The 25950-nt window shown below is 45.7% G+C and overlaps 1 protein-coding gene across 1 annotated transcript; it reads left to right on the top strand.

Annotated features, from left to right (window-relative positions):
- The first annotated feature begins 2116 nt into the window (after window positions 1-2116).
- PRKAA2 (protein kinase AMP-activated catalytic subunit alpha 2) lies at window positions 2117-20829 on the top strand. Its single transcript, XM_062003798.1, has 9 exons — window positions 2117-2210; window positions 8533-8674; window positions 10696-10789; window positions 12116-12260; window positions 13094-13181; window positions 15358-15582; window positions 17267-17771; window positions 19748-19874; window positions 20591-20829. Exons 1-9 carry the CDS (start codon window positions 2117-2119, stop codon window positions 20827-20829), a joined length of 1659 nt encoding a protein of 552 aa, XP_061859782.1.
- The last annotated feature ends 5121 nt before the right edge of the window (window positions 20830-25950 follow it).

The following is a 25950-nucleotide window of genomic DNA, read 5'->3' as shown; positions in this document are numbered from 1 at the left end:
TTTAGGAGATAAGGGAGTACATCTTGCTCTCATCACAAAACCTTTTGGACTTTTGGCTGAAATTGTCTGTTGAGTGATTGTTTGAAAGAGAAATGGATCTGAGCCTCTACACAAACAACAAACCCCTTCCCCCTAGCGCAGCTCTCTTAGCTGAGGAGCTCCTGCTTTGCCTGGAGCCACAGAGGTCTCAGGACAGCATTCACAGGGGTCCTGTCATCCAGGCAAGAGGCAGCTGAGGGACTGCAAAGCAGGGAGAGCTTCACCTTACAGCAAACACCTGATTCATCTGCTTTCCAGCCTGTTGCCTTGCAGCATGCCAAGGACTTTCTTTTTTGGGGTTGCAGTTGTCTTTGTCATCAGCAAAAAGGGAAAGTTTCATCACAGAAAAGAGTTGGGATCACTACATGGGTATTTCCTTCAGGACAAGGTTTTCTTCCAATAAAGAATTTTTCTCCCCCCTCTCTTCTCATTTCTGATGAGAAGTTCTATCAAGAAGTAGTCCACTTAAAGCAGCTGTGTTATTTAATATGCACCATTACCCTACCAGACTGCAGGCTGTCCCAGGGCCGAAATGCTAAGAAATGGATAAAGCTATCACCAGGACGAGCTGTTAGCTCATGAGAAACGGCAGCTCACAGCCCTGCCAAGATATGGAGATGGTTTCAGCTGGCTGAACTAACTGCTGATGTTATTGCTGCTTTCTTACCCATGCATTTGTTTTGCTTCTTTGTATTAACACAGCTACTGACCCACAAGAAAGCTCCTGGAGCTGCTTTGCCAAGTGAGAAGTGCTTATCCGCCATCACACCCCAGCAGCTGATGTGGCATCACCCCAGTAGCATCACCACCACCCTAAATTCAGCCTTTCCCAGCCACTCATGAATTTACAATGGGTCTCCAAATCTCCCAGCCTGCATTCCAGGGTAAAGGGCAGTGAGGAGACATCCATAAATGCCACCTCCTTTCCTCAGCACACAGGACCCAGGGCATAGCAGGTCCTGACATCCACCATCCACCCCATAACCACCTTTTTCTTCTCCATGACACTTCCTTTATCCCTCTCTAGCCCACTACTCAACCACCCCAACAAAAGCCCCCGCCCCTTCCTTCCTACTCCCCCATTTGTCCATGATTTTCATTATCATCAATTCATTCTCATCACCCACCTTGTCTCCCAGCCTGATGCCTTGCAGGGTGTTTGTAGTGTCATGCCTCTCACCCTACAGCATCTCTCCTGTTGGCAGGGCTTAATGCAACTCTCCTCGTGCCACTCCAAGTATAGTGTCACCAAAAGGAGGGATAAACTTAAGGGCAGTGTCTCCCTCTGATGAGTGCATCCCCAGGGGAGTATGACCTCCCTCACAGGCAGGCACATCCCAAGCAGGGTGCACCATAAGAAGTACATATCCCAGGGACAGTGTCACCCCCAGGAGGGTGTTACTGCCAGGCATGTGCTCCTCAAGGAGGGTATCACCTCCAAACAGGTGCACTACAAAGCAGGTACACTATTAGGAGGGTTCAAAGCAGTTAAGGAGCATCCTAAGAAGCATGTTACTCCTAGGCAGCTGCACCTTCCAGGCCAGTGTCACTCAGAGGAGGGTGTCACTAGCCTCAGATAGACTCTGTGTAGGTGTATTTGTAGACAGGTGCCACCCCAGCCTCTAAGGAAGGCACACCAAAAGCAGGACACACCTCACGGAGAGCATCCCCATCCAGCGGGTGCACCCCGGGGAGAGGGTACCTGGAGGGCGGTGTCGCCCCAAGGAACCGCTGTCACCCGAGGGAACCCGTCACTCCCAGGCAGGCTCTCGGCAGGGAGGGCATCCCGGGGCAGGGTCACACGTTGGGAGGGGGTCACTCCCGGCCAGATGTCGCCTTAAAGGAGCGTCACCCGCAGGCAGGTGCACCCCGAGCCGAGTGCATCCCCCCTAGATCCACATCCCCCTCTCCCTCCCCTCCCGGCCGCCGCGCTCCTCCCCGCCCCGAGACCGCGCACGCCGCCTCCCGCGCTCCGCCGCTCCCGCCGTGCCGCGCCGTGCCGTGCCGCGCCGTGCCGCACCGAGCCGGGCCGCGCCGGGCCTGCCCTGTGCATTGTGGTCCGGCGGCGGAGACGAACATGGCCGAGAAGCAGAAGCACGACGGGCGGGTGAAGATCGGCCACTACGTGCTTGGAGACACGCTGGGGGTCGGCACCTTCGGCAAAGTCAAGAGCTGAGTACCGCGGCCGCGGGGAGAGGGCTGGGCTGCGCCCCTTGACAGCTCCCCCCCACCCCTCCTTCCTTCCCTCCTTGCTAACGCGGGCCTCCGCGCCGGGCATCGCCTCCCCTCGCCGGCTCCCCGCGCCGCAGCATCCCCGGGGCGGCGGCGAGTCCCGGCGGCTCTCCCCGGTGGGCGCGGGGAGGGAGGGGAGGCGGGGAAGTGGCTCCTTCTCGGGGTAGGTGGGAGGGAAAGGGGTGAGGGGAGTCGCGGGCAGGTGATGGGAGACGCAGCCCTCGCCCTTGGGTAGCAGGGCAGCCGCTCTTGCCGGCTGCGGCCCCGGGCGCCGGTGCCCCGAGCAGGACCCACCGAAACTTTCCTCCCGAACTAGGATCAAGGTGACGGGAAGGTTGGACAGCAAACCGGGCACTAACGGGCATCCTCCACGGTCTTCGGGGGGCTGTGGTCCCTGCTGCCCCTTTCCTTTCGAAAGGCGAGTGCATCGTAGAGAGAAGAACCGGGAGCAGAAGGGGTTTCTTACGCGGCCCATGTGCACATCATCGCCCCGGCAGCCGAGCAGCCCTCCGGGAAGCCGGAGACACGGCTCCCGCGGGGCTGACACCTGCAGCGGGCAGGGATGGAGGGGTCGTGCTGGGCTTGGGCAGCACACAGGGATTCCTCTCTCATTCATGCCACAGTAGTCAGTGTGCAGTTCCAAGGTGCCAGCTTTGCTTTACGTGTAAGATTTCCACATATTTGTAATTGCTTTCCATGTGAATTCTGCCACTATGTGCAAATTTTATCTTTGAATCACGGTATTAAAAAGAACACCCCTCATCAACAAGGAACCAACAAAATCTATTGTCTAAACGAAATGATGAGCTGTGATTCCTGGTTGAAAAAGGGTTTTGCTTGAGCCAGGGGAGCAGCTGCCTGCCTCGGTGTCCCCCTTCCCCCCTCAGTGTCTCCTGTCCCTGTCCCCCTTCCATGTCCCCTGTTCCCCCTCAGTGTGCCTTGCCCCTCTGAGTGTCCCCTGTCCCCTCCGAGTGTCTCCTGTCTCCCCTCAGTGTCCCCTGTCCCATGGCAGGTTACCCACTGTGGCTGGTCGAAGGAGTGATGTGCCCACACTCAGCGACTGGAGTTTTAAAATAAACCCAAACTGACAGCAGAGGAAAGAAACCACCTCAACCACTGGAGCTAAATCCACCTGTGACCATTCATCAGGCCCCTAAAAATATCTTGCAGTGATTAATACCAAACCACAGATTTACTGGTGAAAGAATTATCGAAAGAAATACGTCTAACAGTAAGGGCCATTTAAATCACTCCTGTATACCAGCAGACCTCAAAAAGTGCTCCAAAGGCAGGGCTTTGTTTTTCTTGTGGACTGAATTAACCCTGCCAACAATAGCCTTTTTTTTCCCTTAACTACCTTTCGTGAGTAACTAGCACAAACACCCCTCACTCCACATATGACCTGGCTTTGGTAAAAGCTGTCAGCTTCCAAAGAAACATTTCAAGTGATATAAAAGAAATATCCTAACTCAAAATCCTTTAAGGGTAACTGGTACTTTTTATGTATTTTTTTTCTCCCGTAATATTTTGCTCAATGCTGAAATTTGGACTTGAGATTGGAAACTGAGGTGAATAAACTACATCTTCTATTTATACAGAATTATAGCATTTTAATCAAATGAGCTTTAGAAAAACCTGTTTAGGAAGAAATATAAGAAGAGCAAAGAGATTTTTGTCTGAATTTGTTCAAGCTTTGTGTCTATTGTGTACAATAATAGCGCTTTTTTATGAAGGCTGGTGTTATCAGTGACATTTCTTGTTGCTGATGGGTTTACTTCAAGCTCAGCGTAGCCTCTTGCAAAGGCTTGTGCACTTTTCCCTGCCTTACCCCTTAAGGTTAAGAAATCATAAATTGCAATTGTTAAAGAAAATTATTATTAAGGAAATAAAATAATGGCAATGAAAGGAAGGATTTAGCAATGCTGAGATACTAACCAGAGCTTGAATTTGTGGCTGGAGCTGAATAGTCATTTTGAGCCATCAGACACCAGAGATATGGCAGAAAATGTCCCTATAACCCTGTTGGGATATTTATTCTGGCTCAGTATGGCCTGGGTCAGCAGTGAACTGATCCTCCTAAAAATTACCTACATGCTGCAAGAGATAGTCAGTTTTACACTTATTCTGTTCCTTGATCTTATGTATAGAGATACCATAGAAGGCAAAGAGGGGAGAAAATAGGTTGGCCAATGAGAGCAGGATTTTGGTGATAACAAAATTTCAGCTGGAAATGGTGATTAAAATACAGCATTTTTTACAAGATAAGAAGGTGGCAGGAGTTAACGTGGTGGGTGTGAGTGTGGTGGGTGGATAGAAGGTCTCATGCCAAGGGTCAACGTTACTCACAGGATTTTGCCAAATACAGGGAGAGCTGGTGATAGGTATTTTCCGTGTCCTCCAGGTCAAAGGTAAGAAAATAGAACTGTGGAAATTCCCAGATTTTGAGTTTAGTGAAGCAATGAAGGAAGGAGGTGGCATCTTCTCCACTGGTGGTTGGTAAGAATAGATTAGACAAATTGTTGCTGTGTTTGTCACGGGCACATCCCACCCTGCAAATCCCTGAAGAGCTCTCCCTTGACCACAGCCCTCGCACAACAAGAGCTTAAATCAAAATCCAGTGGAGTAACACAAATATTTTTCAATGTGGTGCCACACTTGACATCCCCAGTGGCCACTTGGTGGTTTCTTACCCAGCCCTTGTTGGCCACCAAGGTGATAAATCTGTGGTCCCTCAAGGACCGGCAGTGCTTGGGTTATGTTTACATTGGTTACGTTGCCACCTCTGTGTGCTGAAGTCGAGGTCAGATCCCTTTTCCCAGGCACTTTACTGTTGCTCCTGAAGGACAAAACTTGTTTTGGGGAGAAGATAAACTAAAGGAGGCTGAACAGATGAAGAAAGGGGAAAGGAAGGATGATACAAATATGAGCAAGTGACACTGGGGCAGAATTAATGCAGTGCTGCTAAATATATGCTTCGGATGGATTTCATTTTTAACTTTGGGCTAGGATTAGAACCAGCACAGCTGATAGGAAAGGACTTTTCTTGCCTGTCCCTAAACTTTTATGTTCTCCTGAAGCAGCTGCAAAAATGTTAACTGCTTGTGCTAGCTGAGCTGCATCAAACGTGCACCTAGAGGCAGGCTTCAATGGTACCTGCTGTAGAAAACCATCCTCTCGAGGGATTTTAATGATTGTCTCAGCTTATGGTATTATAATCACTATTCCTCATTTTTTCTTGTATAAAAAAATAACTGAATTAGAAGAGTCTTCTTTCAGAAACTAATTCCATTACATCTCTTCCTTTCATTCCTTAATAGATCTGGAGCTAAAGCATTCTCGTGCCCAGGCAGTCAGACGTGCAAGCAGACGGGGTAGCAGCTAAGGACACTTACACTGTGTCCTGTGTGGTGCTGGTTTGGGGGCTTTAGGGTCAGCCTTACCACCCACTCCATTATTTTTCTGTGGCACAGTCTGCAATGCTGCTCCTTGTCTGGGTGTCAAACCCACCTGCCCTGCTCACCCCAACAGAGCCCTGGTTGCTGATTTTAAGCTGCAGTGAAGCTTACCTGGGCACTCATCACTGAAAGACAGGATGTATGCTCAAATCCCCTTTCTAATGCTCAGCCTTCACTCTTCCTCCTGGGCTTTAAATCCAAGGAGGCAGTGAGAAGGAAGGAGAAGGCTTCTTCACCACCACCCGAGACCACCATTGCCCATCCTTGGGGCGAGGACATGAGAAATCCATTAGAGATGAGCTACATGAGCATCATTTTCCATGCCCATGGGAGATGTGGGACCTGCCACTGCTCCTCATCCTGGGGCTGAATGCCCCACCAACATGCTTGAGCACATGGAGTCAGAGGCAGTGGCTCCATCAGCAGAGGGAAGGTTGTCCTGACTGCCCATGTCAAAACTCCTGGCTGAAGCCAGAGAGAGAGAGAAAGACCTTGAAAGGCCTAAAAGTCTCCCACAATATAGCAAATAATGTCTTCTCTTTGCCTCTGTCTCTCAAGGCGTTTGAGTAGGCTTAACGAGCCACTGGGGACTGAGACAATCTCATCTCTGTATGTAATGCTTACTGTAAATGAAAGATAGATTACAAAATATGACTGTTTATTTTGAATTATTAATGTGTTTGAGTGAGCAAACCTTTGCAGAGTTACACATTGTTTGTCATGGGTGGAAAGGAGATGAACTATTCAGCAGTGGTGGTGGAAACAATAATTATTCATTCTGGGCACAGCCATTCCTTTTTTTTTTTCCTCCCAAATGTGTGGTAAAAATATTTCAAAGCATAGGCAGGGATAAAGCTGGGAAGGATTGTCTTGAAACAAAGGATGGCAGAAATCAGGGTTTTCTTCCCAGTTCAGCAATAAACCTCTTTGCTTTGCTGTTTCCCAACTAATGGCTGAGGGTATTACAGTTCTTTAATGGAGCTAAATGAATCAAGGACAGCTTTCAAACTACAGCTTCTTGTGCTCCTAGGAAAGAGGGAACAGCAGAGGTATCACAGCTGACCAAATCAAATGCTGCTGGTAAAAGACTTGATCCCAAAGATGTCTGCTGAAGTTGTCTTACACCCCTGTGTCGTTCCTTCCCCAGGCTCCTCAGTGTAGCACAGACCATGCATATACTATGACAGCCTTGGCAAAGAGACATCAGTGCTCTTTGTAAGACTGCTACTGGCATAGCTTGGGGAGAATTTCATGCACTGCACAAAAAGGCTGTGCCCCAAGCTCCAACAAAGCTTGGGCATGTTTTTGTACCCCTTGCACACGCACTACTTTGCAATCTTCCTCCAGTGAGCCTTCCTGCCTTGGGGCAAGCCAAAGATGCACCAGGGGAAATGCCTCCTGGGACTATTTACAGCTCTCTCCTTGCACCACACGAGAGGAGGAATTATCTGCCTCCTCTAGCCCTCAGCTAATCCCTAACTAGCATCTATCCTACAAAGCTGAGTTTATTTTCATTTCAGCAAGTCGTTTGAAGCATTGTGAGGAGTGAAACAGCCGTGCAAAGCAACGCTTTCATTTTCAAGGGCAGTAAAGTGTTTTATTTTTAGGATGCACTTATTGAGGAAAGAATCTCGGGCAGGTCTTATCTGGTGGCTAATAATAGTGACCTGGCATGCCCCAGCACTGCTGCCCTGCCCTTCTCACGCCGCTCGCTGCTGAGCAGCTCATTAGAGCCTCCAAAATTGCAGAGTCTAATCATGTAATAACAAGGTCGGCGCATAATTATTAACTCCTTGCTCTCTGCGTAATTACTGGAAGGGTAAAGTTCATAATTAGAGAGCAAGGGTATTTACTGTAAGCAGGTTTTCTGTGTAGCCTGTGGAAAACCATCCCGAGGTCACCATTTTTAATAGCACACTGGAAAACACTGAGGAGGAGTAGCTTGTGGCCAGAGAACCCTTTTAGATATAAACATCCAGTTGACAGTTTTCCAGCAGCTTCTGCTCAATATAAATCTTGCTTCCCAGTGGCTTTTTATTTTTTTTTAATATGGTCTGTTTATTGCTAACAAATGGATGAAATGTTGAATCCACTTCACGTTATTGTGAAGTTAGTTCAGTTCCCCCAGTGGTGCTGTTCCCAGTTTGTGGGTACTGTTTGTCCCTTCACACAAGAGATAAGCATCAGCATCTCAATGCACCAAGTGCACGTTATAAACCCCCCTATTGATGTTTGTATCTTTTCTAAAAACTCAATTTTGCTCTTGTAGTGCAGCACTGTGCCTGCAGCTTGTCATCAAACCAAGAGGCACGCTGGAGAAAGTATAAATAGCAATTCATTTTAGTAATGCAAATCCTGCAGGTCCTATTTTGGGCAGGGAAAATCCCTGTATCATTTTTTTAAAAAGAAGTGTGATTGTCTAGTCTTAAGACTGGGTTTATTAGGGATTTAATCAACTGCTGTGTAACAGTGGAGATTCTCCTCTGCCATTTAAATGGATGTGTTTCTGATTGATCTAACTTTTATATGCTATGAATCCTTGCTAATTAGCTCTGGGTATGACCTCTTCCAGTAACTCACTCTGTTTTATTTACTTGGGTGTTTTTTGCAGATAAAGTCTCCCATGACTCCACTGGAAAAACAATAAAGTGAAGAGACAAAAAACAAGTTCGAAATATTTCACTCCCTCATCTTTTGGGTTTTTGCCCTTCTAGAGTTACTTTTTGCTTATAATTCAGTGTCCTAAATTTCTTGTATGAATCTTGCCACACTGTTTAGTGACTTTGCAATGCTCTCTTTCTAATAGTTGGTGAACACCAGCTGACGGGGCACAAAGTAGCAGTGAAGATACTCAACAGGCAGAAAATACGCAGCCTGGATGTGGTTGGGAAGATCAAACGAGAGATTCAAAACCTTAAACTCTTCCGGCACCCTCATATTATTAAACTGTGAGTACCCTTTCTGCCATGGGTTGAGCTTATTCCTCTGTCTGCAAAGACTTCACAGACACAGTGGACTTGGTTTCAGGAGATGGCTTAGAGGAGTAAAAATTATCAGGTGTGTAGTCAATTTTTTTTGCATTTTAGGGTCAAAGGTTTCTTCTTGAGAGTTCCCCACAAACTTACAGTTGACCCTTTGAGGAATGATGGAAGATGTTTCTTCCTTTGGGAGGGCGAGTCATTGAAACAGCCAACAGACTGATGTCCCTGCATCAAGTTTTGCTCACCTAAACCCATCCAAGCTGTCCTCTTTTCCAGGCAGAGGCCGTGATAAAGGTTCATAGAGAGGGTATGGGCTTTCCTGCACTGGAGTACTATAAGGATTTTTTGTGATGACCCTTTATAGGCTTCATATCTCCAGGTCTGAAGCTGCTGAGATATGTGCCCGAGGAGTTACAGCACAGTCAGGCTCACAGAGTGAAGCCTTGGCCTGAAGTCAATAGGATTTATGTTTTAATGGCCTGGTTATCCAGAGCTTAAAGGAACATTTAGAAATAAATTATTATTCAGACATAAGTTTTCAAAGTTGCCACTCTGATGAACCTGAGTTTAAGTTGTAAATCAGCACCTGCACTCCAGCCTCTGGGATTCCTTTTCAATCCCCAGTTTGTGCAGCCAGTCCACATTAATGAGGCACTCGATAATATCTTTGGCATTTCTATAAAAGAAAGCTGTTGAATGGTAACTGCAAGGATAAGTTGACATTTAGGTCAGCCTTAAAGCTGGCATGAGATATAGCAAATACCTGGGACTTAGAGGCAAGGGAAAACAAATTCTCTGTACAGTTAAATAACTAACCATGCAGCAACTGTTTACTTTAGAGTAACTTCACAGTTCTATGGATTTATGGGAGAACAGATTGGTATTATTTCACAAAAAAAAAAAGCAGCAAGAACCCTCAACTGTGTATCCAGCATCCTGCAAGTCACACATTTGTCAAAGTATTAAAGCCTAAAAGTTAGATCAAGTTTACCAGTATCAGTGTCCTGCAGTACACACTGCAATCATAAAATACAATGAATAGAGAAAAGAGGTGAGGAAGAAACCATGGTACATAAACCTCTCCTCCCAACAGCTTTTTACAGGTATATGAAGCAATTATCAGTACCTTAAGACATCCGTGACCAAAACACTTGAGAAAAATTAGGTTTTATGGGAAAAATCACCTGTTCCGTTGCTGATCTCTGAAAGTTGTATGAAATCTCTTTGTTTCAAGTGATAACACTGGGAAATTCATCTGTAAAACAAACGCCAAACCAAACAGCAATGGGGCTGAAACAGAACAGAACAAAGGACAGACCAGCCTCAGCTGAGCCTACTGTGAGTTCTTATAGCTGCATTGACCTCAGCTGATCACTGTCAGTTTATACCAGCTGGGACACTGAAATGCCTTTGCAGTGCTCAGAGATCATTTTGAATGAAAATGAAGAATAAATTTGCAAGTTGAGAGTGATAGCCTTTATTTCCCCCATTCTCAGCCATAGAAGGATGTAATATTTGAAAAATAACTGTTTTTGAGAGGTGCTCATCTTTGATTCTGTACCTTTCCAAAAGGAAGCTCCCTCTGATGTCTAGAGTTCTTCTTTATCCTTGATATGAAGGAAACCAAATATCCTCCTTCTCTGCCCCCAGCTAACAAGGCCTTTGTTTCTGAACCTGTTGTTGCAGATCTTAGCCAAAATGGAAATTTGAAAGTCAGGACAGCTCTAAATGTGATAGGATTGTCTGGCAGACATTTCAGAGGATTATTTGAAAGCTTGGAGGAAAACTGTAAGTCTGTAAATGAAATTCTTTGATAGACAAGTGAAAGCTTACACTTGAAATAAGAGATGGCTTCTCAGAAGCGGAAAGCAATTTTAAATACAAGATCCAAATGAGTTTTAAGGGTTGACATGAAGCTAATGATCTGTTTAAAAGCCATTCCCTGTTCTTCTTAATTTAAAAAACCAAAATCTGCTTGTGTTTTGAAGGTACCAGGTCATCAGCACACCAACAGACTTCTTCATGGTCATGGAATATGTGTCTGGCGGTGAATTATTTGATTACATCTGTAAGCATGGACGTGTAAGTGCCAGTACCGTGTCAGTCCAAACAGTTGTGTGGGAAGAGGATGGTGTTTAGAAGCTGAAACAACTGTCAGAGGGAAAAGTGGTTAAGGTTAAAGCCCAAAATAGAAGTTGCTTCACAGAAATCCCATCTGGAGTGTCTCGTGCCCGGCTTGCACAAAAGTTGTGTGAGATTTTTTGCAACGTCCTCTGATGTATTTTGATATGCAAACCAAAATATCCAAGGTAACGTGTTGCTTAGTGCAAATATTTGGGAAGCTAACATATTTTTGTAGTTTTTAGCTATGGGTTGCCTGTCAAAACCCCCACAGTTCAGCAGCAGATTTACGGCAGTGGTGGGGAAGACCGCTCGGTGTGGTCTCCATCCCAGTCATTCACCTCCCCCAAACTCCCCCTTGGCTACACATCAGGTTTTTTGAAGCCTTTTAAAGGATGTGGCTTATCTGAACAACATTTTCAAATGCCAGCAATCCTGCTGGGCATAGGTTGAGCCTGTGAAATATGATATTAATGGGTCACAAAGAAAATCACCAGTGTCTGACCAGTGAACATCCTTGTAGGCAGGGAGCAGTCGCAGGACAAGGTGAAAATGGGCTGAAGTGGACATCCAGAATAAAGCTCCAGGTCAAGAATCAGCCCATCATATGTTTCCTCTCTGTGTACAAAAGCCAATGCATTCACAACAAATTGGTTTAGATCAGTGCACTGGTTGATGGAGCTGATTCCATTTACTTTTCTATGTACAGTTCTGATTTAAAGCACATTTTACCCGTCTATGTCTTTTCAGTGACTGATTTTGATCCTTTCTCAACTCTTGCATTTTAGTAACTAAATTTTTCATGGCAAGACTCTTTGGGAGGTCATTAGTGAAAATAGTCAGTCTCCTCATCATTTTAAATATAATTTGTCTATACAAGTTAACAGCTAATATAGCTATATAGCTAATTAAAATCATCACAATATTCCACCTTGAGCTTGTTTTTTCCCCCCCAAACTATGTGTCCACAAGGAATTGTTTTGTCCAGCCTCAACCTGTGTGTGCTGTATAGCAGAACTGGTTCCCTTTGGACAGCAGCCTTGTAGGTGCCATTAGTAAATTCTTGATAGCTCACCTAAATTTGAGTTTATAATTCATCTCTGGGCTATATCATTTGCAAACACTGGCACATTGTAAAATAGCTAGGAGGGGGAAATCTGCCTTTTTTGCTGCTTCTGGTCACACTGAGGTTTTTCTCTCTGCACCGTAGAATGTTTTGGCTCCTTGCTAAGTCAAACCTTCCGTTGCCAGCTCTGCACACAGCCCAGTTTCCCCTTGTGTCCGTAGGTTGAAGAGGCTGAAGCTCGACGCCTTTTCCAGCAGATTCTCTCTGCGGTGGATTACTGCCACAGACACATGGTTGTCCACCGAGACCTGAAACCAGAGAACGTGCTGCTGGATGCACACATGAATGCCAAGATAGCCGATTTTGGTATGTGACCCCGGCAGCATTCCAGCCATGCAGCCAGCTCCCAGGCGCTCGCTGGAGCGTGGCCGTGTCGCACGCCTTACAAAACCTAGAGCCTGTTTTCCTAACCACCGCCAGTTGCTGTACCTGAAAAGCTCACAGTTATAAACACCAGCCTTTTGCAAAAGCAGGGATTACTTATTGTAGGCTGCTTCTGTGTTGGCGTCAAGAATGGAGCAGCAGAGTAATTTGCAAATCTTCTCTGTGTTTTGCTGTAATCACCTAATAGAAAGGTTTAGCTAATTTCTGTTTCAGACTGATTCGGTGCAGTTCACTCCAGGGTGAGCTGACTGCCTGTGTTTATTTTCATGTGTGCTCTCTGTACATTTGGCCACGTGCTCTCAGCCTCACTTTGTTTTACAAATGAGCAGCAATAGAAGTCTTTAAGTGGCATTACAGCCATTGAAATAGCTGGACTTCCAGCTTGGTCCCAGTGAATCCTTCCTAGCAGTGACAAATCCTTTTGAAGATTTACTAATTTCACTCCCCCACACACCAGTTCTCATATGAAGTCAGGGTTCTGGGTTGAATTATGCTTCTTTTCCTCTGTGCTCTGGGATTTGCCACTTAAGCAAAATTAGCCTGGAGTGAATATTTCTTGGTTGGATGTGAAAACAATACCAATTGTTATTGTTATTCTTGTTGTTGTTATTTGCCAATCAGCTCAAAAGAGTCTATCTAAATTATACCAACAGTTCCTCTCCAAATTTCCCCCTCTGCTTGCTATACCTCTCCTCCTCCTCTGTGGCTGGACCTTCATGTCAAAAATCAATATGTAGTAAACATCTTGCTTTTAGGATTGTCCAACATGATGTCAGATGGCGAATTTCTACGCACCAGCTGTGGTTCTCCAAATTATGCAGCCCCTGAGGTCATCTCTGGAAGGTAGGACATTCCACTTCTTATCAGAGCCTGTGTGAGTACAGTCTTGACATTTGTTCTTGGAATTGGAAATAGCTTAGCACATCTAGTAAAAGCAGCTGAATCCTTCCAGCCTGTATTTTATGTTTGGGTGAATCTACTGGCAAAAACCCAAAAGTTTGCTTAGATGTTCCATTTCTCAATAGATGTAATAGCAAACCATGTTTTGCTCAAGATGTTTACTTTGGAGGGATTATTACTAGCAGATGTTGACTCTTTATATTGCTAATTAAAGAGGGTGAAGATTACACTTTGCATGCAAATACTGAGGTTTCGGATGGAAAGGCTTTTCCAGGCCACCCCCTTATCTCCTGCCCACCTATAACACGATGTTAATGAGGAAAGCCATTCACTAAGAGAAGAATCAGAAGATCTTTAGTCACTTCCCTAACACTGTTGAATTCTTGTATTGAAAGTACTTGTCCTCTAGTTGCTAAGGTAAAGGTTTTGTTCATGACAGTAGGTTCAACCATCATAATAATGTTTTGAAATAATGAGTTCAGTTGACAAATCCCAGTGTGGTTGCATCTCTCACCGTGCAACATCTGCACGGCACGAGGCACGTTGAACACATACTCTGCAAGCTTGGATTGGACTTGACCACGTTTGTTGATATGGAACTGTTACATCCTATATTTTACTGCCAGGAACTTAAGTTACACAGAATACACTTACTTCCCTCTCTCTGGAGTAGGATAACAAGGACTGCAAATACAGGTTGGCAAATTTTTAGTTGTCTGTATGGTACTGCCCATTTTTTAATGCCCCTTTGCATGTGCATTAGTTTCCCTAACCCAGTGTATTTCTGCCTACAACCTTAGCTTTTAAATACAGTGTTTCGTTCCAAGTGCATTTGCTGCAATGATGATTATTTTATCCCTATTTACATCAGTGCAAATGTTGGCAGACTATCGTAGGAATTAGACCAGCATCCAAAAACTGTTGGGACTACAGCTTTATGTGCACAAGCAAGTAAACTCTCCTTGTCAACAGGGGCACAAGGCCAGAAACTCTACCCTGATTAAAAAGTAAAAGATTAGTATTATTTCAATTTCCTTTTCAGTAAAGGCCAGAAGCACATTATTTTAATTTCATATAGGAGACAAGGCACATGGCAGATGAACAAGTCCCTGCAGTCCCAGTATGCAGAGCCTGATTGTTCCAAGGATACAGGGAGTACAGCTTATTAATGAGAAAAGTAAGACAGAAACCAAACCCAAACCTACACATTGCACATGGGCTGCTGCTGCTGCAGCACCCCTCCGCATCAGTACTGCCTTACAGGGTCAGTGGTGCCTGAGCTTTATAACCCTCCTTTATATGCCAACCTGCCTTTTTTCAAAAGCTATAGCAGCGTAGGAGAGCTGCATTTGTGAGGAGAGGGATGATCTGCTGTTCCTGCCTTCCTGGTGGGTGTGAGGGACAGGAGTGAGCTGGTTCCCAGCTCGTGCTGCCTTTGCTGGGTAGAGCACAAAAGCAACAGAGTGTGACAGCTCAGGTTTCAGAGTCATAAAGTGCATCTCATTTAGGCTTAAAAGTCCAATCAACTGTTCAGGCAGTGTAGTTAGCAGCAAAAGAATCAAGCTTCCTATCTTAGTTGTCCCTGGCCTCAGCAGGGAAAGTCTCACCCTTGGACAAGAAGTAAAACCTTATGTTTGGGGTGTCTCGACTTGGTGATGCCAGGAAGCACATTAGCAACTTCTCCGAAGCAGGAGCACTTGCATATCAGCACACCAACTTCAACTGAAAAGAAGCACTCAGAGATACATAATCTGCTGCTGTTTGATCCACTGCACTGAATTAACAGAAATTCCTGCCTGGGCTTTTGGGGAAAAAGGAGCAAACAGCCTGGCAGAGTTCTTGAAAATATAGGGTTTGAGGTTTTGGAGGGTCTGACAGAGGCAGGGATGTACATGGATGTCCAGAGGAGTGTGGGCAGCCAGTGCCAGCTCTGCCATGGCATTTCCCCTGAGGGATTTTGGCTTAGGCATGTTTGGTTGGGTGCACCCATGTGAATAGACTAGCTGCAGCTCTGGAGCTGCAGTGGGACCCCAGCTCAGGAAGTGGGACTTGCATCCTAACCAAGAAGAGGAGAATAGTGGGGGGGTGACACCTTTCTCCTTCTCTCCCCTTGGCACAGGCTGTATGCTGGCCCAGAGGTGGACATCTGGAGCTGTGGTGTCATCCTCTACGCTCTTCTGTGTGGCACTCTGCCCTTTGATGATGAACATGTCCCCACTCTCTTCAAGAAGATCCGTGGAGGTGTCTTTTACATCCCAGAATACCTCAACCGCTCCGTTGCCACTCTCCTCATGCACATGCTGCAGGTTGACCCCCTCAAGAGGGCAACCATCAAGGACATCAGGTCAGCCCAGGTGGGATGGGGTGTTTGAGGGGCTCTGGAGGACTGGTGGCAGAGGATGGCTGTCCCTGGAGGGTCACCTGCTGGTACCGGGCCAGGGGAGTTTACAGGAGTAGTCAGCTGTTTTTTGTCCCAAGTGCTTCAAGGAGCAGTCCTGCACCCTTCTGTGCTCGTGGAGAGGTGGGTGCTGCCGCAGTGGATGATGATGAATAGGGTGATGGTTTTATCTATATATATAAAAACACATATATAAAACATATAAAATATATAGACACAGAATGCTATTTTATTGCATTATAAAATAGCCTCAATATTCTCCTCATAGTGCTTAGCAAAACCAGCCATATCATGCAATAATCTCAAAAAACTTACCACCAACCATTTCAAGACCCGCTCCCTCAGAATAAGAAGGTAATGACTGTACTTAGTGTCTATCCAATAAAAAAAGGAGATACACAAGAATTACTAACTGAATCCATAAATAAGCAGATATGGTTTAAAATGTGAGCAAATGGTTCATCTTTAGATGCAGCATAGTTTTCTTGTATAGTCAATGAACACAGTGTCCATGAGCATTTTATCTGCATGCATCACTGCAGAAATTCAAGGTAAAGGGAACAATTGGGCTCTTAAGCAGATGGTTGTGTCTCCAGAGGTCATTAAAAGTTCATGACTGGTAGTAGGACTTCGAAACTCTTACAGTCTGAGCCATTTTAGAAACATCTTGCAAAACTAGAGCCCACTATGCATTTTCTGAAGTCTATAATAATCATTACATCTAGCTGTTGTGCTAAGCATATACGTGAATGTTACTAGGTCTTTCAAGAGTTCTCAGGTTTTTAGGACATTTGCAATGGATGGCCTTAATTTTACCCTTCAGGCAAAACCAAGTAAAATGCCTCTTTTATTTCTTAATTCCTTAAGACTGGAGAATTTAACTGCATGTTAGAGCAGCAGCACATGTGGTGAGATTAGACTTGATATGTAGAACCTGTAGGTGGGACTCTCTATGCCATTTAGCCACTTAATTATCATTCACTCTTAAATAGATGGAAATCAGGTACCTGGGTACCTTTGGTACTCTGTGTCCCTGTCAGGCCTATAGTGGTCTAAAAGTATGAGCATCTCATAGAATAACAGGTTGGAAGGGACCTCAAGGATCACCTGGTCCAACTTTTCCTGGCAAAATCATAGAATGGTGGGGATTTGAAGGGACCTCTAGAGTCCAGCCCAACCCCCTGTTAAAGCAGGTTCCCCTCAATCAGGGGCACAGGAATGTGTCCAGGTGGGTTTGAAAACCTCCCGAGCAGGAGCCTCCACACCCTCCCTGGGCAGCCTGGGCCAGGGCTCCCTCACCTCAGCACCAAACAAGTTTTTTCTCGTGTCTAAGTGGAACTTTTTGTGTTCCAGCTCATGTTCATCACCCCTTTTCCTGTCACTGGGCACTACAGAGAAAAAGTGTCACCCTGTCCTCCTGACATCCACCCTTTAGATACTTAAAAGCATGATCTTGACAAGATGGGCCAGCGCTTGTCCTGCTGAATTTTGAAAGTGTCTATCCAAGCACCTGGCTTGTCAGTACTGAGATCTTAATTCATAGTCAAGTGAGAGCAAGCAGCCCTGTCCTTGCTGTAACAATACTGGGGGGGACCTCAGCTCACAGCAGCTCCCCTGTGCCTTTCCCCAGGGAACACGAGTGGTTTAAGGAGCAGCTGCCCAGTTACCTGTTCCCAGAGGACCCTTCTTACGATGCCACCGTCATCGACGATGACGCGGTTCGGGAAGTCTGCGAGAAGTTTGAGTGCACGGAGTCGGAGGTGATGAACAGCCTGTACAGCGGTGACCCTCAGGACCAGCTGGCAGTTGCTTACCACCTCATCATTGACAACCGGAGGATCATGAACCAAGCCAGCGAGTTCTACCTCGCCTCCAGCCCGCCCACGGGCTCTTTCATGGACGACAGCACCATGCACATCCCTCCCGGCGTGAAGCCGCACCCTGAGCGGATGCCACCGCTAATCGCCGACAGCCCCAAAGCGCGATGTCCTTTGGACGCCCTCAACACCACGAAGCCAAAACCCCTGACTGTCAAAAAGGCCAAGTGGCACCTGGGGATCCGCAGCCAGAGCAAACCCTATGACATTATGGCTGAGGTGTACCGGGCCATGAAGCAGCTGGACTTTGAGTGGAAGGTAGGGGAGTGCTGGTGCTTTGCAGTGGTCTTTTTCTCAAGAGCTGAATTGCTCAGGGAGGTTAATAAGTACAGTTACAGCCTCACCTGTTTCCAAACCTGTTTCCAGATCGTGATTGCCCCTGTTACTTCTCATTAATACAAACACGCTAAATGAAGATGCTGTAGCTGTGGTTCCGTAGCTGGGGTGTTTATTTCTGGTGTGAAATAAGAGTTTTCCTTCTGAATGCTCTAAGCCTCTGACTGGAAACATGATTCTGCCTTGTTTAGCTGTGGAGATAAGAGGAGCCAGCCACATTTCTAATTTTAGTGGTTAATTCCTTGCGAGGTCACCTTGAGAGCTCCTTAGCAAAGTAACTCTCATTATTTCTGCTTGAGTCCTAGCAGTTGTGAGTTTTGCAATGGTACAATATGCATCTTCTTGGAAGATGCACAGGTGAGGGGTTGTGGGGGGCACTGAGGGCAAGAGTTTGTACCACTGATGTGGTGGCATTTTCCTTGACGGAGATGGAATGCTGCTCGTGGACCAAATGTGCTTTCAGGCATTTAGTGCTTCCCCAACTCAGGACTTATTGAAGCTTGATTTAAACCCAGATGACATTTTCATTAACAGTACTCACTTCAGGTATTTCTTCAGAGCTACACAGAATTTAGTCCCAGTCTTTATCAAAGTCTGATTAATAAATCCCTAAGTTAGCCCTTAACATTTTCTGCTGAGCCTGATTCCCTAAATCTCAGTGCAGTTACTGTCGTGAGCCTTCCTGACTCACAGCCTCTCACAGCAGCCTTGTGTGAGCATGGAGAGCAAGGTAAGGAGAATTTCAGCCCAGATCTTCATCACCAGAGGAGAAATTCTTCTCACTCCAGGTCCTGAGTATGAACATCACTCTGCTGCTTCTTCAAAGCCTCCTATCTCCTCCTTATTTTTGATATTACATATTTAAAGCCAAGTAATGCCCAGAAACCTGATCTCACTGCACCAGCCAGGAGATGGACTGTCTTCAGATGCATATACCTAACATCAGGCAGACATTTGTTAGCTGCATGGTTTTATAGAGGGTGAGCAAACATGATGTATTTCTGGTGCAATATTCCAAACCAAGTCAGCCCAAAGCCTTCATGTAGGCAGCGGAGCTTGTTTTGTACAAAGAGGTTTCACAATAGTCTTTTCCCACCCTCAGAATAACTTCAGATGTAACTCTTCATCAAAATAGCTTTCCTCTCCATGCAATTGCTTCATAAATATAGCACAGAGTTAAAAAAACTTCATTGCAAATGAGATGCAGCAGATTGGGGGGTGGGAAGCAACAAGAGAAACTACACGGCTCAAGGCTGATTCACAAGCACCAAATTTAGCAGTGCCTGTGTCCCCAGCTGCTCAGTCTGCCCTGGCTTCACAGGCACGGTCCTCAAATGTGGACTTTTTGGCTAAGGCCATTGCTGCTGGTGAGGGAGGAGCAAACATCAGTTTACCAGATGCCTGGCAGATAGATCATGGCAGCTTCATCTCCCAGCAGCTGGTGAATCACAGTCCTAAGAAGCATTTTTAAGGACAGAAGGAAATAGGATATGATAGGATATTGCATAATGGCAATGTCCTTGTTTTAGGACAAGAGGAAATTGCCTCAGGTTGTGCCAGGGAAGGTTTAGATTGGAGAGGAGGAAGAGCTTTTTCACCGAGAGGGCTGTTAGACATTGGCACAGGCTGCCCAGGGAAGTGGTGGAATTCCCATCCCTGGAGATATTTAAAAGTTGCATAGACAAGGTGCTGAGGGCCATGGGTTAGTGGTGGGCTTGGCAGTGTGAGAGGAGGGGTTGGATTTGATGATCTCAAAAGTCTTTTCCAGCCAAAACAATTCTATGATCTATGATTCTATAATTCTAGCCTTGCTAGTATTTAGAAAAAAAGACATAAGGAAAGAAACGTTCTTCTTGCTACCTTGAATCTTACTCCTGAAAGCAAGTTTCCTGTTGCAGGTGGTGAACTCTTACCACCTTCGAGTGCGCCGCAAGAACCCAGTGACGGGCAATTACGTGAAGATGAGCCTGCAGCTCTACCAGGTTGACAACCGCAGCTATCTCTTGGACTTCAAAAGCATTGATGGTAAGTAGGAAATAGTGCAACATGAAATGTAAACCACAGAAAATGGCACGTTTGGGAGTCAAAAAAAAGAATCTTTTCAATCATTGTTTGCATTTTGAAATGCTTAAGTGGTAGTTGCAAGTCAGTGAAAGCTCTTTTGATCCTCACTACAAGAAAGACATTGAAGGGCTGGACTGTGTCCAGAGATGGGCAACGAAGCTGCTGAAGGGTCTGGAGGACAAGTCTGATATAGGGAGTGGCTGAGGGACCTGGAGGTGTTTAGTCTGGAGAAGAGGAGGCTGAGAGGATACATCATCACTCTCTACAACTACCTGAAAGGAAGTTGTAGTGAGGTAGGGGTTGGTCTCTTCACCCAAGTAACAAGTGATAGAACAAGAGGAAATGGGTTCAAGTTGCACCTGGGCAGGTTTAGATTGGACATCAGGAAGAAGTTCTTCACTGAGAGGGTTATCAGACATTGGCCTAAGCTGCCCAGGGAGGCGTCCATCCCTGGAGGCATTGAAAAGATGTGTAGCTGAGGTGCTGAGGGCCGTGGGTTAGTGGTGGGTTTGACAGTGTGAGGGGACGGGTTGGAGTTGATGACCTGAAAGGTCTTTTCCAAGTAGAATACTCTATGATTTGTCTCCACTAGTTTTACTAGCTCCTTACCAAGCACACGTTGCAGACGCCCAACTTCTTTTTTCTTTTTGGGGTGGGTTTTTTTTGCCATATTGAAGACGACGTGATGGAGCAGAGGTCGGGCTCATCCACGCCACAACGCTCCTATTCAGGAGCCGGCTTGCACCGGCCCAGGCTGAGCATTGATGCGGCAGCAGCCACCGAGTGCCAGTCCCTGATGGGCTCCCTGAGCGGCTCCTTCGTCGGCAGCATCCCCTCGGCACCACCGCGCCTGGGCAGCCACACCATGGACTTCTTTGAGATGTGTGCCAGCCTGATCATGGCCCTGGCTCGCTGATGAGGGGGCACCGAGGCCCTGGGCTCTCCACACATGGTATTGCACTGTGAGGATCTGGTCAGACTTGTCTGTTCCTTGTTTCTTCTGCTTCGTTCCTCCTTCTCTGCCCCTCACTGCTCCACAGCCTGTAACACAGAGCCAATTCCAGACCCAAAACATACTCCCCTCTAATAAGGCACCAAGGAAATGAAGAATAGCTTCATTTCCTTGTTATATTGTGGTGAAATGTATCTAATAACCTTTTTTCCCTCCCCACGAACCAAATGGGAAATGTTGTCACAGCCACAAAGTAGCAAATGTATCACTGAGAGTATCACCCCTGCATCCTAAGGTAATGGAGTCTCAGCCAAACTTTTTGCCAGGTAGGTAGCGTGCAGTGAGGCTGATGTTGTACCCCCTTTGCTGTGCAGAGCCCAGGCAGGATGGGCTGAGCCAGGTCACAGGGGTCGACCAGGAGCTGTGCGAAACAGAGCAGAGGGATAGTGAAGTAGCTCAGTGGCGTTCACACCCGAGTGCCAGGAAGGCTGCTGGTCTCTGTGAACACTTTCCTCCTAAAACTAGCAGCTGCTTTAGATGCTTCTGCACTAGTGCAATATGCCATCCCTCCCCTCTGGTTCTTTTTCCCCGGCTAAAGATGGGGAGGGAAAGTGGGATGTGCAAAAGCCCTGTTGCAAACGTACCCTTGGAAAGCCTCCATGTGTGAAGACCTTGCAGAGGAATGTCTCACAGGATACTTTCTTTCCTTCTGGCCTACTCACCACCATGAAGGCTGATTGCCTTTTTTCCAGCCCCTAATCATTACCCCCTTCCTCCCCACTCACCCTCCCCAGCCACACCACCAGCCCCAGGGCCTCATCCCACACAGGATTCAGACAAGGTACCAACAGAGGGCCAGATGCCAATGAGCCACCCAAAGCCCCTTTCATCCAAGGCTGGAGGTCATCCCTGCTCAGCAAGAACCAGCAGCATCATGCAGCTCTGAAGCATTTCCCTCTCACCTTTCCTGTAGGAAGCCTTTGCCTGTTGCCATTGGCCTGAAATGGCTTCCAAATCTGCCCTCCTTGCAGCTTCTCGTGCCTAAGGGCTCTCCCGTCCTGCTGCTGCTTGCCAGGCTCTGCTGATAAGGCAGGGAGATCTGCCTTCAGAGCTTTACTGTTCCTTACCACTGGTTACCTGAAGGATAGAATTTTATTTTTTAAGACAAACTACAGGGATTTTTAAGGTTAAATTGTTGTTATTCAAGAGTAAGCTCTGACGCATGTCTGACTTCTTTCTTTAAAAGAGTTATTGTTTTCCACTACACAGGCTTAAGCCAACAGGCAGCGTTGGCATCTGCTTGGCTTTGCCATGGCATTTAATTCCAGTTATTCGACTGCAAAGGAACATAATAGTTTAATCAGTCAAGGAACAAATGCTTTATGAAAAATTTGCCATAAAGGTCCTGGGTGGTTTTGTTTGTTTGTTTATTTTCTTAAGAAACAAAGCAAAAGAGAACTTTTGCTGATCCCTGATATACAGTCATTCAACTGTAAAAAACCACCAAAAAACAATCCATCTTTTTGATAACTTCTTATGACCCACCAAGGGTTTTTTGCTAGGTTGTTGGTTGGCTTTTTTTTTGTACAGTTGCACTTTAATTTATACTTTCTGCAAGGAAAGGAATGACACATCAAGCCTTTTGTACTGATCATTTTAGGTAATGACAAATATGGGATATTTTTGCCATCTACTGGCAGTTAAATGGACATTTCCAGCTTGAAATCCCTTTTTTTAAAAAAACAACCCACAAAATTGCCTTACTTTTGTTACAGATGATGCTTGGATTCTCACTAATGTGACTTTACAGCTCTGATTTTTTTCCACAAGCCGCACAAAGCAGAAAGCTTCTAAAAAAATAAAAAGATGAGTTTTGCTGCTAAGTTCTTTCACTACAAATCCTGCACAGCAGTGGCTGGATTATAAACCTGGCAGCAGAACAATTTTGTTTTTAAAAGAAATACTGGAAATATTTGTAGTACTCTTAGGTTTTGTAATAAGCTTTTTATTATATTATTGTTATTAATTAAATACTCTGGGGTTGAGGATGGTGCTGGTGCTGTGCCTGGTGACACTCAGATGATGTGTGTCTCCAGTGCTGTGATCTAAGCAGGTCAGATGCGGTTGAGGATGAAGCATACAGACTCCTGCGTGTGAAAAAAACACCTCACCCCAGAGCCAAAGCTGGACAGCATCCAGCTGTTTAGCAGCTTTCAGATCAGCATTGAGACACGAGCAAAGAGCCCTAAATGGGTTTGGGTGCTGGAGAGAAACCTATTTAGAAAGGAGCAGGAGAGAGGCCATAGGGACTGAGATTATTTTCTATCCAGGAATCAGCTGTGAGTGTCCCTACCCCTGCTGTGACATGTATTACAAATGTAAAAGACTGTATAAAGCGTCACTCACCACTGAGCATCTTTGCCAAGTCACTTGTCCTGGAAACACCTGTAGCCTGGTTGCTAAGGAGCTGGTGAGTTAGATGTAACCTGCAGTTCAGAAGCGTAGAGATGTCTTGCCTTAAAATGACACTTGTCTTCTGGGATTTCCCACCCAGTAGAATCAATAGTATTAAACAGCAGCAAATGCCCTTGGGAGGAAATATTTGCTCCCTGAGGGCAGGTGGGATTTCTAGGTGGCACTTGACATCTTCTCAGACCTATGCAAACATTAACTCATAAATAATCTGGATCTGCAAAACCAGCCCTGCCTAGAAAGCAGTAAGAGTGGCTCAGTTTTCCGTATGGAGGGACACAAAGAGATGAAGCAACTTTCCTGCTGGAGGTCAGCATAGGCAGTGCAGCAGACACAACTAATGGAAGTACCTTCTTGATGAATGTATCAGATGAAACTGTCCATTACAACCGTACCCAAATCCATGCTGCATTTTGAAATATGCTGAGAAGTTTCACTCCTATTGTTTTTTTTACCTTCAGATAGGCTGTTTACTGGTTCCCAGCTGCAAAGAAGCTGCTGACAGCTGGTTAAATCTTCCAGAGGAAAAGTTTAACTTTGACACTTACACTGTGGTCAGGTTTGGGTTTTTTTTGAGTTATACTGGTGCATGCACAAACACCTGGAAAAGCAGGGTAGATGTATTTGAACTACAGAAACTTGAATTACTCCAAGTGCAATTCTTCAGAAGCCATTGGACAGCTGTGCTTTGTAAGCCACAAACTCACCCAAACTTTGTGCCAGCCTGAGGGGAGAGAGACAAAATGCAAAGGGTCGAGTTCACTTAGGCTTCAGCAGGGACCTCCAGCTCCTGGAGAAGTTAATTCAGAAATAGCTTGTACTGTACTAGATGGGAAATATATATATGGATGTATTATATATGCATATATATATATATAGGTAGCATCCCTGTCATTGGCCTCCCAGTTTTATTTGCCCAGTGGGCAGGTGTGTGCCTGGGATGGACACAGGCCATCACACACACTAATCCCAGCATGCGAGAGGACCTAGAAAAAGGGGATGATATTTTTACACCCTCTTCTAGGTAAAGCCCATGAGTAGCTTAGCTGACCCAATCAGATCCAGGGCAGCCTCGTCCTGGGAAGGGATGAGAAGCAGCACTGGGAACCACGAGCATCTTGCCCTTCCACCCTTCCTGGCCGAAGTCCTGGTGCCAACAGAGTTTGGGTCAGTTTTGTTTTCAGGAGTCCGAGTTGAACAGGCAAAGGCAGCAGGTTTTTCCTCTGACAGGTCAGAAATGCATCTTCAGTGTGTGTGTCCAGTTGAGCATTTCTTTAGGCATGTACAAGCACAGGGGGGATACATGGGCAGTGTTGTAAAAAACGAAGCAGCTGGTTAGTATCTGTTGTATATATCTTTTTCTTGTCTGTGATGATAATGCCATTTGTGGTGGAATAGATGAAGTTTGAACAAAATAATCATTTTGTCTACTCCTTTTCATTTTACTGCTCTTTACAACCAGTCTTGTGTGTGCCCATGTAGAAGGAGCAGACCTTTGCGCAGGACATGAAGCTGTGCCTTCGCCATACGTTAGGACTGCTGGAAGTCACAGCTTTATTTCTCAAGGTGCACCAGTTCCCCCAGTTTATGCAGAATCCCACAGCTGAGGCATGCAGGCTGTGTTTCAAAATACTTGAAGTACCACTTATTGTGCAATTACATGGCCTCATTCTTCTGTTAGCTGACAGGAGAGAGGGAAGAAGAATCGCACACCTGTCTCTTTGGATGAGCCAAACAAATCCCTGCTCCAGCTCCTGAAGTACTTGACTGAAAAGTGTTAGGATCCCTTTTTGTTTCAGGTATAGAATGTACCTACTAGACTCACCTTTCACTTTGGTATGGGCTTTCCATTTAGTGCTTTCCTTTGGCTTCCTTGCATATTCCTTCTCATCATTCACTTTAGCAACAGCTTCCTATAATTCTGAATGTCCAGGTTGCCTCTTGGACGTGGAGTTGATGATTGATTCAGAGGTACCTCACTCCCATGCTTGAGAGATGAACTGGTTTTTGGAATTCCCGTGTTATACCTCTTGACCAAACTCGGGTTTTGCTGAGAGCAAAGCTGCTATTGCATGTATTTGATGCACATCTCTCTGCTCCTTTTGACCGCCAAAACTAGGAGAACTGGACAGTAAATCAGAGCTCCGGCTGCAAAGCATGAGTACACTTTTGCTGTTACAAAAAGTCTGTTTTCAGCATAAGCCTTGAAATTCCTGCTGAAGCTGCCTTTATTTAGAAATCAAAGTTTATTTCTAAGACTCATCCCTATGGGTTGGGTTTTTTTTTTCAAGTTTTGAAACCCTCATCTCACAAAGCTGTGAAGTCGACACTGTAGACACGGTAATATTTATTCTTGTTGCTGAAAGCATGGTCACGTGTTCTGTATCATGTCATATTCACATTTTTTGTACCTCCATGCATTTGTTTTGGTTTTTCTTTTAGAGCACAAAGCAAAACTGAATCCCAGGAAAACTGTAGTGTCCATGGCCCAGCAGCTTTGGGCAGACAAAGATCTCTATGGGAGATATGAACCAGACTAGTCCATTGCAACTTGTTTTTTGTACTCTAAGGAGTATTTATGAGAGTATGTATTTATTACTATTTTCTTGTTAA

The sequence above is a fragment of the Colius striatus genome, chromosome 10 (assembly GCF_028858725.1).
Source record: "Colius striatus isolate bColStr4 chromosome 10, bColStr4.1.hap1, whole genome shotgun sequence".
Lineage (NCBI taxonomy): Eukaryota > Metazoa > Chordata > Aves > Coliiformes > Coliidae > Colius > Colius striatus.
The sequence above is the reverse complement of the archived record's forward strand: the minus strand, read 5'-3'. Positions and strand labels throughout refer to the sequence as shown.

Bases quoted from the DNA above. Each gene is read 5' to 3' on its own strand.
- PRKAA2 (XM_062003798.1), top strand. From the start codon at position 2,117: ATGGCCGAGAAGCAGAAGCACGACGGGCGGGTGAAGATCGGCCACTAC. The intron at 12,261-13,093 runs GTATGTGACCCC...TCTTGCTTTTAG, and splicing joins TGCCAAGATAGCCGATTTTG to GATTGTCCAACATGATGTCA. The intron at 17,772-19,747 runs GTAGGGGAGTGC...TTCCTGTTGCAG, and splicing joins AGCTGGACTTTGAGTGGAAG to GTGGTGAACTCTTACCACCT.